The sequence below is a fragment of the Saccostrea cucullata genome, unplaced genomic scaffold (genome assembly GCF_032062105.1).
Source record: "Saccostrea cucullata isolate Sc308-1 unplaced genomic scaffold, CSIRO_AGI_Scuc_v1 ctg191, whole genome shotgun sequence".
Lineage (NCBI taxonomy): Eukaryota > Metazoa > Mollusca > Bivalvia > Ostreida > Ostreidae > Saccostrea > Saccostrea cuccullata.
Genome location: NW_026935443.1, coordinates 620543 through 634659, shown reverse-complemented (window position 1 = coordinate 634659; position 14117 = coordinate 620543). Strand labels below are relative to the sequence as shown.

The 14117-nt window shown below is 36.2% G+C and overlaps 1 protein-coding gene across 1 annotated transcript; it reads right to left on the bottom strand.

Moving 5' to 3' along the window:
- Positions 1-7172: 7172 nt before the first annotated feature.
- LOC134242894 (uncharacterized) lies at positions 7173-12140 on the bottom strand. Its single transcript, XM_062725095.1, has one exon. The coding sequence runs from the start codon at positions 12138-12140 to the stop codon at positions 7173-7175; it is 4968 nt and encodes a 1655-aa protein (XP_062581079.1).
- Positions 12141-14117: the final 1977 nt, after the last annotated feature.

The window sequence follows — 14117 nt, the reverse complement described above, 5'->3', positions numbered from 1 at the left end:
TCACCATTACCGTCTATTATGTTACACTATTTCATTGGAGATGTCTGGGAAACTGCGTAAAACTTTAATTGCATTCAAATTGACGACCTGATAAATGACGTCTTCAAACTTTATCCACTTTTCAACCTGTTTTTTTATTTAATGTTTATAATAAATATATATCATGTATTCTATAGGTATTCTCGGGTGAAACCTTTTTGATTGCTTTTTTCCCTTCATATTAACATGTATGAAATATTTTGGTGGATTTTGTTTCTCACAGCAGCAGGAGAATACTAAGTGGAATAAAGCCCTTAATATCTCAAATAATTTATTTTATTTAAGGAAACTAATTCTTAATAAAACATGACATCATCTAAACAATTGCTAAAATATTCAGCTTAGTACACGTGCTCTTTCTTTTTTCACAACAAAACAACACCACCCCCACCTCATAGCCCCTAAAACACTCGATAAAATATTCAATATTTAATATTTACATTCAGTGTAATTTTTCTTATGAAATCTATTAGAAATCCACGACGTTCAAATTTCTATAACACACGCGAAACCTTGTCACCGCGCGTGAGAATACACAGTAGGAACTAAATGCATTTTCAATACTCTAAGAAAACCAAAATGTAAAATGTTTTATTTAAATTTAATGAAAAACTTTAACCCTGAAAAATTAACGTAAAAATTAACGTAATGTGCGTTAAGAATTAGTTTGTCAATTTTTTCCTCGCAATGTTTGTTTGCGTCATTTAACTTTGCAACGTCATCTAACGTCGTTTGACGTCACAGACAGCTCTTACATCTATCAACCACGACAGTTTTGAAGGGCTCTAAATCCACATTTAAGATTAACGAAATGAGCAATTATGAAAAGGAAAAATTAGAGAATGTAAATATAAGCATTGAATTCATATTTTGGGATGTCTTCGGTCTTATAACACACCTGGCCGTGCCGACAAATTATCATACCGCGCTAACGCGCGGTATGATAATTTGTCGGCACGGCCAGGTGTGTTATAGGACCGAAGACATCCCAAAATATGAATTCAATGCTTAATTGTAATCCTACTCTTGTAAATTATTTTCCATCAGTTTAAATTTGTTACCTCTTATAAATAATTTCAACATCATGATTTTAACGTGTTTAACGTCAACGTCCTGACGTCATAGTATTTCATTCGAAAAAACAATGCTTATTTTAAACACTTGTAAAAAGAAACTATAAAAGATATTGTTAAAAGATAAACTGGTTTACAACATACACATACTAGACTATCATTTAACAAAAATTCATAAATTTTGAATACGGTGCGGATTTTGATGCTTTGTGGCTCTTGTTCTTTAAAACAGGACCAACTTGTTTCCAAATGTGAAAGAGCAAAAATAACAAGGGGCAAAAATAACCCTGTACATGTATACAGTAGTAGGTAAACCAAGTGACAGATGACCCTAAAAACATTATTCTTTGCACATCTATACACCAAATTCAACAAACCACAAATTCTTCACAAAGATATATAAGATTTTATTAAATAACATAAAACAGGTAATATTTAACATGCATTCTCTGTAAGCACCAAAAAATTTACTATAGGGCTTGGAAACGACATGTCTCCGATTTTGATGAAATTTGCACCTCAGATGCACCTTGGTACAAAACCAGCAAATATGGTGTTAGAAGTTTCCCACGTGCACCCGGTTGCCATGGAGACGGATCCATTGAATTTGGCCATTTTCGGCCATTTTTGACCAAACAAAAGCATGAAAATTGAGGAAATATGAATGCATTTTTATCTTTATGTAGTGAACTCAAATATAAATCTTTGTATCATAAGAAAACATCAACTGTTAAAGAATACAGGGCATATAACCAGTTATTCCAGAATTGACCCCACTCTTAGAAAATGGTTCGGCAAAATAGCATAGTTTCTCAAAATGTAAAAAATGGAAAATTTGGCATTTTTTGAGAAATTTAAAGTTAAATAAAAAAAATTGTCTACGGAAATTTTTCAAATCATATGCGTGTCGTCAAACTTCAGTATTAGTAGTGTCCCCTCATGAAAAAATTGGAGTGGGATCTCAAGGCTATTTTTAGTAACATATATCTAAAAATAGACATATTTCAGAAAAATCCAAAAAATGAAATTTGGGCAGAGTTTTAGATGCCTTTGCAAAGTAATTATGAAATATACTGTAAAAGTCAATGTGCTAATGTCAGAGACTGGACACCAATAACTACCATGCATATTATTTTCAGGGATTTCCGTTTTCTATTTATAGCTTCAAATGCCTAAATATAGACATGTCTCATAAAATGATGAAAAATGTAAATTTTTCCTCATTTTGAAGCTCCACTGAATCATAAATAATAAGTATATGGATCTCTCCAATATTTCATCAATTAGAACAAGGAATAGTATAATATCTCACAAATTATTGAGGACAGGCTCTCATCTCTATAAATAGTACAAATGTCTAAAAATAGACACATATGAAATTAACTGTTTAATGTTGATTTTCCACTAATTCTCAAATTAGAGATATGAAATTTACCAACTTACAGTCACTAACTGTAACTGATATTATGTGACTGACAAGAACAAAAGAACATTCAATGGAATGCAGCATGATAAGCAAAGGTTTTCATTTCTATTTATAGTAACACATGTTTAAAAATAGAAGTGATGCAAAATATCGGGAAAATGTCGTTTTTTGTACTTTTTTCTAAATTTTGGATGAATAATTGTTGACTCTCTGTTTTTAACTGCTATTGGCATATGGTGACCAACAAGTAAAAGAAAGCCTTATATCAAATACAGAATGAGAAGCAGAGGTTTCCATTTCTATTTATAGTAACACCTGTTTGAAAACAGACGTACTGTAAACTATCGGAAAAATGTAGTTTTTTGTACTTTTTTTCACATTTTGGATGAGCAATTGCAGACAATATGTTTTTACTGCTATTGGCATTCACTGACCAACAAGTAAAAGAAAGCATATATGAAATACAGAATGTGAAGCAGAAGTTTCTATTTCTATTTATAGTAACACATCTTTGAAAATAGACATTCTGCAAATTCTCGAGAAAATGTAGACTTTCGCACTTTTTTTTCTAAAATCAGGGATGGTCAAAGTGCGGACAAACGGCTTTTTTTGTTATTGACAGAATGTGACTAACGAGTATGAAAAAGCTTTAGCTAAAGTGTATAAGAGTAATGTTTAAGGGTATTTTTACATTTCTGCCTATAGTAACACATATTTATAGATAATCAGGAAAATAAAGAATCATTCGTTTTTCTCAAATTATTGACAGAATGTGACTAACGAGTATGAAAAAGCTTTAGCTAAAGTGTATAAGAATAATGTTTAAGGGTACTTTTACATTTCTGCCTACAGTAACACATATTTATAAATAATCAGGAAAATAAAGAATCATTCGTTTTTCTCAAATTAGGGATATGAAATTTGCAGTCAAACTTCATTAGCTGTAACTGACATGGCTAATTGTATTCGGTGCGCCAGCGCGTCCACCTCATTCCAATACATATATCACAAAAGTATGTTCTCCCTGCATTAAAACACTCAAATGACAGCGATTTTCTTTATAAATTAAGCATTATCGTTTATACTCAGGTCGACAGCCCCAGCTCGATTGAAATTCTTTTGTTAGGTGGATCCAGAAAATTTTCCCTAGGAGCCGTTGTCTCAATTCACTATGTCAGTTTAAACTAGAACTGTCCAAACGGGACTAAATACCCCCGCTGGGTTTTTCAGAGGTGCTAAATCGTGAATATTTAATGGATCTTATTCTAAGAGAAGAGAGAAATGCTAAAGCATTTTTAATGCAAATGTAATTGCTCATAATATTTTCATAATTAAATGAAACGAAGGCGCATCCTAATAAAAAAAAACAGACTAAATATACGGACCAGACACGAATTACGAACTTTTTCTGTCAGTGACCTTGACCTTGCATTAATGGCCTTGGATCAAAGTAATGACAGAAAATCAGGTAATAAGCAATGTTTGTGTGAAGTAGTAGATTCAAGTTTAGCCATAAAAAAGATATAGACCAGACATAAATAATTTTTTCTTAAGTGACCTTGAACTTCCCCAAATGACCTTGCGTCAAGGTTATGACACACTCTTAGGTCATGAGCAGTCTTTGTGTGAAATGAGAACCTACCAAGTTCATCCATAAGAAAGATATGGAGCGAACACGATTATGAAATTTTTCTTCAGTGACCTTGAACCTTGAAATTTTCTGGATTTTCAAAGAATTTCAATCGGACTTGGGCTGTCGACCTGAATATAAACGATAATGCTTAATTTATAAAGAAAATCGCTGTCATTTGAGTTTTTTAATGCAGGGAGAACATACTTTTGTGATATATGTATTGGAATGAGGTGGACGCGCTGGCGCGCCGAGTACAATTAGCCATGTCAGTTACAGCTAATGAAAGTTTGATTGCAAATTTCATATCCCTAATTTGAGAAAAAACGAAAGATTCTTTATTTTCCTGATTATTTATAAATATGTGTTACTATAGGCAGAAATGTAAAATTACCCTTTAACATTACTCTTATACACTTTAGCTAAAGCTTTTTCATACTCGTTAGTCACATTCTGTCAATAACAAATAAAAGCCGTTTGTCCGCACTTTGACCATCCCTGATGTTAGAAAAAAAAGTGCGAAAGTCTACATTTTCTCGAGAATTTGCAGCATGTCTATTTTCAAACATGTGTTACTATAAATAGAAACAGAAACCTCTGCTTCACATTCTGTACTTTGTATATGCTTTCTTTTACTTGTTGGTCAGTGAATGCCAATAGCAGTAAAAACATATTGTCTGCAATTGCTCATCCAAAATGTGAAAAAAGTACAAAAAACTACATTTTTCCGATAGTTTACAGTATGTCTATTTTTAAACTCATATTACTATAAATAGAAATGGAAACCTCTGCTTCTCATTCTGTATTTGATATCAGGCTTTCTTCTACTTGTGGTCACTGTACTGACTCCGGACAGGAAATTAAGGAAACAACGTTGTAAATGCGTCCAATGATTTTATTTATGAGGATGATGAGATATGACGATGACAATGACATGGAAATATGACTTGAAGTTGAAGTTGACATGGAAATGACGTGAATGACGTTGACATAGAAGTAGACTTGGAAAATATGACGTGGAAATAACTTGGAAATGACGTGGAAAATATGACGACGATTTACTACAAAAAATACAAAGAAAAAATACTATAAATACAAGATATTTCAAGCAAGTTACACATAATAACACATCCTAGCAAATAATCATGATGTATTACATGTTCTAGAAAACACTTCCAATACACAAAAACTGTCGTCAAAATGTAAACAAAGAGGCATAACTCTTCTCGACACAAATCATGATAGAAAAACATGGCAATAAAAGATTTATCTCCCGTACGTAATAAATGTGCACATATCCAGCGAAATTACAATATGTATGTCAATATTGTACCTAATTTACTAATTGCATTATAATTATCACTCCAACATAGTGCACAAGTACTTTCAACAATAACTTGATAGCCAGGTTCATAAAAATGCTAACTTTACCGAGATGACAAATATACAGTGTATACAGCTAAATGATTCACATAGAAAAACTCACCAATTAGAAGTTTCCTCCGGTGAAATAAATATCAGTACAAAGACTGGAAAATATCATAGTAAACTAGCAAATGGCAAACTGGTAACAAATGCGGCACCAAGCCCTGCCGCGTTCTGCCATGATAACACGGGCTCTACACAAAAAATTACTATGCCCCAAAAACGATGACGTCACATCACACTAATGACCCTAAAAAGTCTAGTAACCGAAATGGCCGTAACAATCCAGCCCCCTAATTGTGGAACAAATGTGACACAATTACAAAAATAGATATATACATTATATCCATTAACCCAAAAATTGTATAAAAATACAATGCAAGTTAAACAGGTTACACTGTACTAAATTCTCATCAAAAATGATATATGCACATGATAAACATAATACCTAGCAAATTCAATACATGTACATGATAAAGAAGAATATTCATATATTCAAAGTCTCTAGTAAGCACATCTCAAACAGTCTCTTAGTCCATTCCTAGGATCATACACAGCTTATCGACAGGTCGCGTTAAAATGTTTGTCGAAGTTTTCACCTTGACCTGACGCACAAGTCCATTTCTGTCAGGAATTGTCTCATGTACTACTCCCATCGGCCAAGAGTTCCTTGGGGCGTTCGAATCTACAACTAACACAATATCACCGATTTGAAAGTTTCTCTTGATATCATGCCATTTTTGTCGTTCCTGGAGAAGTGGTAAGTACTCGCGTACCCAACGATGCCAGAACAAGTTGGCCATATATTGTATCTGTCTCCAACGGCGTCTGTGTTACAGATCTGTCTTATCGAAGACTCCTGGAGGAAGGTTAGGTTTCCTCTTCATCAAAAGCAAATGGTTTGGAGTAAGTGGCTCCAAGTCACCGTGTTGATCCGTGTTCTTGGTTATTGGTCGGTCGTTGATTGTATATTCAATTTCACACATTAGAGTATGAAGTCCTTCATCGTCAAGTGTCTGCTCCTTTAGTACACTATTCATGGCTTTACGAATAGATCTAATTAACCTCTCCCAGGCTCCCCCGTAGTGTGATCCAGCTGGTGGGTTAAACTGCCAGTCTACGTTCTTTTGTAACATCGCAGATTGGATCTGTGCTTGGTTCCATTCTTGTATGGATTTTTTAAGTTCACGTTCAGCACCAACAAAGTTAGTTCCGTTGTCAGAACGTATTTTCTTTACTTGTCCTCTTCTCGCTATAAAACGACGTAGTGCATTTATGTAGGAATCTGTATCCAACGAAGCTGCTATCTCTAGATGCACTGCACGACTAGCTAAGCAAGTGAATATAACACCATAGCGTTTCACACGGCTCCGTTTCACTTTGACTTCAAATGGTCCGAAGTAATCCACACCAACTCTGCTAAATGGTGGTTCGTCTGGGATAATACGATCTTTGGGCAGACTTGCCATCTTTTGCTCTCCAACCTTAGATCTCTGTCGTCTACAAGTAACACACTTTGATATGACTTTTCGAATTGCAGATGGAGCATGGATAAGCCAGTAACGTTCTCTCAGCTTAGCTAGCATATGATTTCTGCCACTATGTAACAAATCCTGATGAATTCAAGAATTAGAGTGGACACATGATGATCTTTGGGTAAAATCACTGGATGTTTCATCTCCTCTGGAAAACTTGACTTGTGTAAACGACCACCGACTCGCAAAAGACCAGCATCCAAAAATGGATCAAGGCTCCGGATTCTGCTACCATGACTGACACTAGAGTTTCTTGACATAAGGGTACTTATTTCCGTAGAAAATTCTTGCCACTGAATGAAACCAAGTATAGCTTTTTCTGCTTCTTTCAAGTCCTCATAGGAAATGTAAGCCTTGTCGCGAGAATCTTCCTGTACCATTGAGCAAGAATCGAGTCTTTTCACACGAACACGTCTCAACAGTTCTTTTCGTACCTTCAAAATCCAGGCTACACTACGTTTCAATAAATACCAAGACGAATGATGTTGAAAGAGTTCGTTAATATCTGCTGTATTCTCTCGTAATTCCTGTGATTTTGAGACAACTGTCTTTACAGTAACCTTTTTCACCTCTGGGTCATTGTCAAACAGTTCTGTGTCAGTGAGGTGTGAAGCTGGTGTTGGCCAATGATCCTCAGGTTCAAACAGGAAATTGGGGGGTGTGATCCAGTTCTCTTGTTTCAATAAGCCATCTACAGAGATACCTCTAGATGCATGATCCGCTGGATTCAACCTTGTGTTGATGTATCTCCAGTCAGTTGGTTGTGACCCTTCGTGGATAACTGCTAATCTGTTTGCAACAAAAGTATGAAATCTCGCCGTACTATTCTGAATATAACGTAGAACGGCCATGCTGTCGGTCCAGTATGTAATACGATGGACAGGAATGTTCAATTCTCTAAGTAACATCCTATTGGTTCTGACGGCTACCGTAGCTGCTGTCAACTCCAATCGTGGAATAGATGTTGTCTTAAGTGGAGCAACGCGAGATTTTCCCATAATAAAGGAACAGTGACGTTCACCAGAAGCGTTCTCCATGCACAAGTATGACACTGTACCATATCCAGTTTCGCTCGCATCAGCAAAATGATGTAACTGTACCATGAGTGGATGAAAACCATAAGGTTTCAGACATCTGTTCAGTTTGAAGTCCCTCAATTTCTCGAGATCTTGGTACCAATTATTCCACTGAATAGCAGTGTCATCTGGAATCTTATCGTCCCATCCAAGCTGAAGTTTGCACAATTCCTGCAGAATGATCTTGGCCTTGAGTAGTAGTGGAGCTAAGAATCCCAGTGGGTCAAATACGCCGCTCACCATTGACAGAATTCCCCGCCTCGTAAGTGGTTTCCTGTTGAAGTCCAGTTTAAACTGAAAGATGTCAGAATTCACACACCACTGGATGCCGAGGGCTCGCTCTACTGGTAGTGTATCGTGGTCAAGATCTAAGTCCTTGACCTCCTTAGCTCTATCGGATTTTGGTATCGAATACATGACCTCACGACTGTTGCTGATCCACTTCGATATATGAAATCCCCCACTTTCCAAGAGTCCCTGTAACTCTTTCACCAATGTCACAGCATTTCTTACAGAATTCACTGACTTCAGACAATCATCAACATAGAAATTCTGAAGAACTGTCTTTATTGTCTCATCACTAAAATGTCCTGACCAATCTTGAGCTGTTTTTCGTAAACAAAAGTTGGCGCAACTAGGTGAAGATGTGGCTCCAAACAAATGCACGATCATCTGGTACTCTAGTAAACTACTGGAAGGATTTCCATCTTTCCACCAGAGAAATCGTAGAAAAGTAGCGTCTTGTGGCGGAACACGTACTTGGTAGAACATACTATCTATATCTCCCATCACAGCAATTTCCTCCTCTCTAAATCGCATCAAAGTCCCGATGAGTGTGTTTGTCAAGTTAGGGCCTTGTAATAATTGTTCATTCAGTGAAGTCCCTTGGAACCTCGCTGCACAGTCGAACACAACTCGAAGTTTTTTCTTCTTGGGATGTAGTACACCATGATGCGGCAAATACCAAACGCGTCCATCATCTTGATTCAAGTCTTCTATAGGTACCTTTCGTGCATAGCCTTCGCTAATAATTTTGTCCATGAAGACTTTATAATTGTCATGGAATTCACTGTCACTGCAAAGTTTCTTAGCCAACGAATTCAGTCTCTGTTCAGCTTGTTTTCTGTTGTTTGGCATTATCACATTTTCTGATTTGAATGGTAGACCAATGACATAATGTCCATTTTCAAAGCGAACTGAATTTTTCACAAAGTCGAGAAATCTCCTGTCTTCCCTTGACGGCTCTGGAACATCATCGATAGCTCTTTCACTAAAGTCATGATTGAATTGGTATCTCACTTGCTCCTCTAATCTTGCGTCGATGCGGTTGGCTGTGACGTATGTACTGTAAGTACCATTCTCGGGTCTTGTATCTAGCGGTCCATTGATTACCCATCCTAACAGAGTCTTAACAGCGAATGGACCTTTGTGTACACTAGTAATCACATCCCATGGCTCCATTGCTTTTGGTACGTTAACACCAATCAACAAACCAACATCACTATCTATGGTGTCAATATGTACATCACGCAGATGCGGCCATCTATGTAGGTCCTCGGATGTAACGATGTCTTTCTTAGATATAGGCAGATCCGGTTGAGTGTATATAGGAGGTAAGTCAATTGTGTGATCACCATTTAAATCACTCACTTCAAGACCAGATAGAATGCAACAGTTCTCTGTCCTCTGCTGTCCCATGGTTGTTAAGTTAAGAACAGTCTTTTTGCCTTCAAGGTGTAGTGATCTTGCGATTTCCTCTGTACAAAATGTCGCTGTACTCCCAGAATCCAAGAAAGCATAAGTTGTAATAAATTTATCACTGTTTCTTGATTTCAGACGTACTGGTATGACCGGAAGCGCTTGCCTCACTGAGTCCCCAGCCCCCATATGCGCTGTTGAAGAAACGGCTGCAGATGAGCTGTTGTTGTTTTGATCGGTAGTCATTGGGTTTTCCTTGCCTTGTCGAGGATTCACATGAAGTATAGATGGGTGACACTTCTTACAGTGAACGCAGTATAACTTGTGTTGACAGGCTCCCTTAAGATGTCCTGATCTCAAACACGAGAAACACAGTCCCTTAGACTTCAACACTTCATATCTGTCCTTTAGGGGTAGCTTCATAATGTTCCGACACTCTTCCAATGAATGTGATGTGCCTTGACAATAAGCACATGGTTTCACAAATCCAGATGATTTTGGTCTATGTTGTTCATATGCATAATTGTTTGTAGATAGATGAGATTCCACGGTCTTAGTTGCAAAGTTCCCTTTCTGTTTTGAGAATGTGGCTGGTTTAACATTCTGTCCATGGGTTGAAGATGTTGAGATATTCATCACTTCTCTTCCACAGATAGGGTCGTTGGCCTTTTTAGCTTCCTTACGAACAAACTTCACTAAGTTCTCAAACTTCACAATTTCTCTTCTGTCTTTGAGCTCGTACACAACATTTCGCCACTTTTCTTGTAAGTAAAACGGAAGTTTCTTTATAATAAGTTTCATGTTCTCTGGATACTCTAAGGCTCTAGCGCTGGCTACGTTATTGACAGCATGCTGACACTCGGTAAGGAATATTGCATAGTCATCAAGTCCCCTTGCATTGTCTTGTTTTATTGATGACCAATTCAATGCTTTTTTCACATAAGCTTGCGCAACAATGTCTGGATCACCATATCGATCTTTGAATTCATCCATCGCTGCCTTGTATCCTCCTTCAGCATTTAAGTGTGAATATCCAGTCACTATTCTGTTAGCCTCACCACTGGTAAATTGCAGAAGAAAGTTCAAACGTTCTTCATATGAGCTGGTATTAGCACACACCCTTGTATTAAACTGTCTAATGAATCTCTGGTAGTCCATTGGATTCCCTTCAAATTTCTGTATTTCTGATTTAGGCTTATTTAGTTCTTGTGCCACAATAAGTAGGCCTTCATGTTCACGATTATGACTGTGTGGATGTCCTGAATTGTACAAGTCACCGAAGGTTGGTAACGCAGGTACATAAGGCGTACTATGTTGGGTCGACATAGGAATGTAAGGAATACTATGTGGCGTACATGTAGTCACACTAACAGGCACATGTGATGAAGTACCTGGAGTCACAAATGGTGTATTCCAGTTCTGCTGACTAACAGTCCTTGACACAGATGTAAACAAAGGCGCATGTGGATTCAAGGTAGACTGTGTGGTAGACACAGGTATATGCAAATGCGGTAACTGCTGTGCAGTTGGTTTCGGTACAGGTGAAAACAAAGGTGCGCCATGGTGATGTAATTCTGCATGGATATCACTCAAAGCTTCGGTAAGCTGTTGGTCCCTCAATTCACTCCTTTCAAGTTCTTCAATAATTTTAGTTCGAGCGTCACTGATCTTTAGTGCTGTTTGTATGTGAAGTTCTTCTTCTTTCATTTTTAATTGTAGTTTGGCCTCCTCTATCTGTTTCTTTTCTTTAAGCGCAGCTGCTTTTGCCAATAGTTCTGCTTTATGTTGTTTTTCCTCAAGCTTGGCCACTGAATAGTTACTTGACTTCGAAACAATGGATCGTTTATCAGATGGAACACCTTTCGAATGTCTTGAAAACCATTTCTCGACTGATGATTTCACATCCGTTAGTTGTTTATTTCTTCCGGTGAATATTTCTTCATCTACCGTCTGCTCGCTCGGGGAGATGAATGCTTTAACTTCTTCCTGGAACTCTAGAAAGTCCTCGTAATTGTCTAACCATTTACTGTCAGCAGTTTTGATGGTGTCTTTATCATCTGATGACTCCAAAAGTCTTTGTAAATTATCACTAAGTGCTAACAGTGTCTTGTAACATTTCTCTCTGTTGTTGAGCTTAGTCTCAAAAGTAAATTCAGCACCTTTTTCAGTCATCTTTTTCTTCCTTTCACTCCTTCTGGGCTGACCCTCCTGTGACTCACCCTCCTCTCCTTCCTTCATCTCATCTTCTAATTGTAAATATTTTGTACTGACTCCGGACAGGAAATTAAGGAAACAACGTTGTAAATGCGTCCAATGATTTTATTTATGAGGATGATGAGATATGACGATGACAATGACATGGAAATATGACTTAGAGTTGAAGTTGACATGGAAATGACGTGAATGACGTTGACATAGAAGTAGACTTGGAAAATATGACGTGGAAATAACTTGGAAATGACGTGGAAAATATGACGACGATTTACTACAAAAAATACAAAGAAAAAATACTATAAATACAAGATATTTCAAGCAAGTTACACATAATAACACATCCTAGCAAATAATCATGATGTATTACATGTTCTAGAAAACACTTCCAATACACAAAAACTGTCGTCAAAATGTAAACAAAGAGGCATAACTCTTCTCGACACAAATCATGATAGAAAAACATGGCAATAAAAGATTTATCTCCCGTACGTAATAAATGTGCACATATCCAGCGAAATTACAATATGTATGTCAATATTGTACCTAATTTACTAATTGCATTATAATTATCACTCCAACATAGTGCACAAGTACTTTCAACAATAACTAGATAGCCAGGTTCATAAAAATGCTAACTTTACCGAGATGACAAATATACAGTGTATACAGCTAAATGATTTACATAGAAAAACTCACCAATTAGAAGTTTCCTCCGGTGAAATAAATATCAGTACAAAGACTGGAAAATATCATAGTAAACTAGCAAATGGCAAACTGGTAACAAATGCGGCACCAAGCCCTGCCGCGTTCTGCCATGATAACACGGGCTCTACACAAAAAATTACTGTGCCCCAAAAACGATGACGTCACATCACACTAATGACCCTAAAAAGTCTAGTAACCGAAATGGCCGTAACAGTCACCATATGCCAATAGCAGTTAAAATCAGAGAGTCAGTAATTATTCATCCAAAATATTAGTAAAAAGTACAAAAAATGACATTTCTCCGATAGTTTACAGTACGTCTATTTTTAAACACATGTTACTATAAATAGAAATGGAAACCTCTGCTTCTCATTCTGTATTTGATATAATGCCTTCTTTTACTTGTTGGTCACTATATGCCAATAGCAGTTAAATACATATAGTCAGCAATTATTAATCCAAAAATTTAGAAAAAAGTACAAAAAATGACATTTTTCCGATATTTTGCATTACGTCTATTTTTAAAACATATGTTACTATAAATAGAAATGGAAACCTCTGCTTCTCATTCTGTATTTCGTTTATGCTTTCTTTTACTTGTTGGTCACCATATGCCAATTAGCAGTTATAAAAACATATAATCTGCAATTGTTTATCCAAAATGTGAGAAAAAAGTACAAAAAACTACATTTTTCTGATATTTTGCAGTACGTCTGTTTTCAAACAGGTGTTACTATAAATAGAAATGGAAACCTCTGCTTCTCATTCTGTATTTGATATAAGGCTTTCTTTTACTTGTTGGTCACCATATGCCAATAGCAGTTAAAAACAGACAGTTAGCAATTATTCATCCAAAAATTTAGTAAAAAGTACAAAAAACGACATTTTCCCAATATTTTGCATTACGTCTATTTTTAAACACGTGTAACTATAAATAGAAATGGAAACCTCTGCTTATCATGCTGCATTCCATTGAATGTTCTTTTGTTCTTGTCAGTCACATAATATCAGTTACAGTTAGTGACTGTAAGTTGGTAAATTTCCAATCTCTAATTTGAGAATTAGTGGAAAATCAACATTAAACAGTTAATTTCATATGTGTCTATTTTTAGACATTTGTACTATTTATAGAGATGAGAGCCTGTCCCCAATAATTTGTGAGATATTACAATATTCCTTGTTCTTATTGATGAAATATTGGAGAGATCCATATACTTATTATTTATGATTTAGTGGAGCTTCAAAATGAGGAAAAATTGACATTTTTCATCATTTTATGAGACATGTCTATATTTA